The sequence below is a fragment of the Protobothrops mucrosquamatus genome, unplaced genomic scaffold (assembly GCF_001527695.2).
Source record: "Protobothrops mucrosquamatus isolate PMUCROS unplaced genomic scaffold, P.Mucros_1.0 scaffold15977, whole genome shotgun sequence".
In the NCBI taxonomy this organism is placed as follows: Eukaryota; Metazoa; Chordata; class Lepidosauria; order Squamata; family Viperidae; genus Protobothrops; species Protobothrops mucrosquamatus.
Genome location: NW_015401742.1, coordinates 1 through 3,856, shown reverse-complemented (window position 1 = coordinate 3,856; position 3,856 = coordinate 1). Strand labels below are relative to the sequence as shown.

Below are 3,856 nucleotides of genomic sequence, written 5' to 3'. Positions count from 1 at the left end.
ACATGGGGGGGAGGGGGACAATATCAGTTAAAACCCTTGAGATGGTTATTTTAATCCTTGTTTGATTTGTACCTTGGCTGTTGTGTGCGTTTGCGTTGCTGTTTGTCTTGTGGTGAGCAACTGATAGAAGCCAGCATTCACTGAGATGAACGGCTGTGTAAATTGAACAAACAGAATAGCAACTTTTATGGATATTTACTCCTCTGTAGTCTTACAATATAATGCATCATTTATTTCCTTATATTTTAGATATATTTTAGGTAACTACTGATAAATTCAATTTTATACTACTGCTAATGAACAAGCCAGAAAGAATAAATTTCCAAGGATGCCCAGACTCTGATAGATTGATTTAATGTTGCAAACTTAAGGAAGCCTTAATGAAGAATTCCAGAAAAAGCTATAAAATGAAAATCAATGGTGAAAAAATGAAATTTAATGGTGAAAAAAAGGAAATTCAGTGGTGAAAAAAGTAAGATTCTACATTTAGGCAAGAAAAACCAAATGGACAGGTGTAGTATAGGTGGTACCTTGCTCAATAGTAGTAACTTTGAGAGGGATAATACCACTTTACAAGGCCTTGGTAAGGCCACACTTGGAATCCTGCATCCAGTTTTGGTTACCACAGTGTAAAAAATATGTTGAGACTCTAGAAAGAGTGCAGAGAAGAGCAACAAAGATGATCAGGGGACTGGAGGCTAAAACATACAAAGAACGGTTGATGGAATTGGGTATGTCTAGTTTAAGGAAGAGAAGGACGAGGGGGGACAGGATAGCAGCCTTCCAGTATCTCAGGGGCTGCCCCAAAGAAGAGGGAGTCAAGCTATTCTCCAACGCGCCTGAAGGCAGGACAAGAAGCAATGGATGGAAACTCATCAAGGAGAGAAGCAACCTGGAATTAAGGAGAAATTTCCTGACAGTGAGAACAATTAACCAGTGGAACAGCTTGCCTCCAGAGGTTGTGGGTGCTCCATCACTGGAGGCTTTTAAGAAGAGACTGGACAGCCACTTGTCTTAAATCAGGGGTCTTCAAACTTGGCCCTTTTATGACTTGTAGACTTCAACTCCCAGAAGTTGAAGTTGTTGTAATGTACTAATCAGTATTCAACTGGGGGGGGGGGGATAATATTAGAATAGAATAGAGCTGGAAGGGCCCATGGAGGTCTTCTAGTCCAGCCCCCTGCTTAAGCAGGAGAACCTATACCATTTCAGACAAGTGATTGCCCAGTCACTTCTTAATATGTATATATGTTTTGGCTTTTTTTTTTCCTTTTTAATGCACATTTTTAATGTTTTGCTTCGTTGTGTTTTTCCCTTTGGTTTTTTTTCCTTTGTTTGTTTTTATTTTAAAGTTGGAGTTTTGTATTTTAACTTTTTTTCCGAATCAAATAGAAATAGTACATCCTGGGAATCATCCAGTTCGTCATTTCTGGGGTGCTTGGAGCTGAAAATCCTTCCAGTGGGAATTTTGGGGTGTCATGGCCCCACGGTTGCGATCGGCAATTGGAGCAGCAGAATTTTGCTTGGCATTGCCAATCTTTTTCAGTTCCTCGTCGCCAACGGACGAGATCCGCCTTGCCCGGTCCTGCTTCTCCTAGCCCATCGTGGGAATCTCCTTGCATTTTCCCAAAAGTTTTGGGAAAGTTTCATTTGAGACAGCTGGGCAAGCAGGAAAAAGTCTCCTTCACCCGTATCAGAAGGGAATCCATCTGTTTGGCCCTGGGCCCCAGGCCTGCCCACGTCTGTTCGGGGCTGGGCAGCTCCTGTTTTCGGCCGGATGTCAGAAGTCCTCGGACAGCTTCGTGGTCATTGAAAGGGGTCCCTCGGTGGCATTGCTGAAGCTTCCGGCGGATCTGGCAAGGAGACACAAGGCAACAGATGAGAGTTGGGGAAAATCCTGGCTAGAGGGTGGAACCGGGACTTTCCGATTTCTGTTTATAGAGTGCAAATTCCAAATCTGGCTTTAAGCAGCCCTTCCCAACACGTTTCTACCTCTGATTGCAGAGAACGGGACAGGCCTCGTTGGAGATTAGAGGTGGACTTCAACTCCCAGAATTCCCCAGCCAGCAGGCTTTAAGATGGGTGGATTTCAACTCCCAGAATTCCCTAGCCAACGTAATTTAAGATGGGTGGTCTTCAACTCCCAGAATTCCCCAGCCAGTGTGATTTAAGGTGGGTGGACTTCAACTCCCAGAATTCCCCAGCCAGCGTGATTTAAGGTGGGTGGACTTCAACTCCCAGAATCCCCCAGCCAGCGTGCTTTAAATGGGGTGGACTTCAATTCCCAGGCACTGGAAAAAGTGATTTAGGATCCTCGTGCGAACTCCTTTTGCGATCTTCTGACAAGCTGGATTCACTTAACAACCGTGTTAATACCTTATCGACTGCAGCGATTCGCTGAACGACGATGGTGGGAAAAGTTGTAAAATGGAGCGAAACCCGCTCCACCAATGTCTCGCTTAGCAACGGAAATTTTGGGCTCAATTGTGGGGGTTAATTCGAAACTACCTGTAACTCACACTTACGACCGTTGCAGCATCCTCCACAGTCACATGATCAAAATTTGGACGTGTGGCAACTGACTCGTATTTATGACGGTGGCAGTGTCCTGGGGGGGTGTCACTTGATCCCCTTTTTACAACCTTCCGACCGGCAATGGTCAACGGGGGAAGCCGGATTCACTTAACAACTGCATGATTCGCTTAACAACGGCATGATTTGCTTAACAACTGCATGATTCACAACCCACCGCACAAATGGCAAAACGGAGTGATTCACTTTACAGGGGCATTGCTTAGCGACGGATGATCCCGTTGCCGTTGTCGCAAGTTGAGGACTGCCTGCGCCGTCGCAAGGCCGCAGATGGACCGTCTTATTCCTCACCTTCTGCACGGACCGGCTACGTCCGAACTCCTCCAGCTGCTGACGAAAACCCAGGTTGGGATTGGCCACGGGCCTCACGGCCTTGACCGCTTCGAGTGCCTCGAGCCAGCCCAGCGGTGTCACCGCCATGAGATAGGCCAGGATGATGGTGGTGCTGCGGGAGATCCCAGCTAGGCTGGAAGGGGTGATGAAGAACAGGATTAGAAACCAGAACCCTCTGGGCCACTCTCCCTCAGCTTCCATGCACCCCAAAAGTCTATTGGTGGTCAGGAATATTTGCTAGGGTGTTCCCGCTTTCCATTGGTTGATGTTGGCTTTGTGTCATGTGTCAACTTGGTTATGTTGGTTTGTAAATCACGGTTTATGGGTTAGTGGAAAGAATGAACCCAGCCATGGGGATCACGGTTTTAATATTAAGCGTGAACATGGCTACTTTATTTCGTAAATCATGGCTTATATCAGGAGTAAGCAACCTTGGCTCTTTTATGACTCGTGGACTTCAACTCCCAGAATTCCTCAGCCAGCCATGCTGAGGGAAAAGGGAGAGGTTTCCAAGCTGAGCCATGCTGGCTCAGGAATTCTGGGAGTTGAAGTCCACGAGTCATAAAAGGGCCAAGTTTGAAGACCCCTGGTTTAAATATTTAAATATTTTTCCTCACGGTCACGTGATCAAAATTCAGGCATTTGGCCTTTTACCTTAGTAGCCAGTGTGTGAACACAGCATTCTGGATTATGGTTAGTGTCAAGTGTGTATATGGCCACCTTGGCTTACACATCATGGTTTATAGCTTAGCATAAAGTCTAAACCCACCCACCTAGATTATGGTTTAGTGATGACATGCACTTTGGTATGTAAATCATTCTTAGTACAAAGAATTAGGCCAACCATCTTGGTTTGTAAATCATGGCTTATTGGTTAATGTGCACCCAACAGTATGGATTATGGATTATGACCTATTATTAAGTGTGAACA

At 45.5% G+C, this 3,856-nt stretch overlaps 1 protein-coding gene across 1 annotated transcript; it reads right to left on the bottom strand.

Moving 5' to 3' along the window:
- Positions 1-1,644: 1,644 nt before the first annotated feature.
- On the bottom strand, positions 1,645-3,058 carry LOC107301725 (dual specificity protein phosphatase 15-like; the record flags this gene model as incomplete). The annotated part of the gene is made up of 2 exons (XM_015830911.1): positions 1,645-1,853; positions 2,884-3,058. Coding segments are annotated over 2 exons (382 nt in total), but the record flags the coding sequence as incomplete, so codon positions are not given.
- Positions 3,059-3,856: the final 798 nt, after the last annotated feature.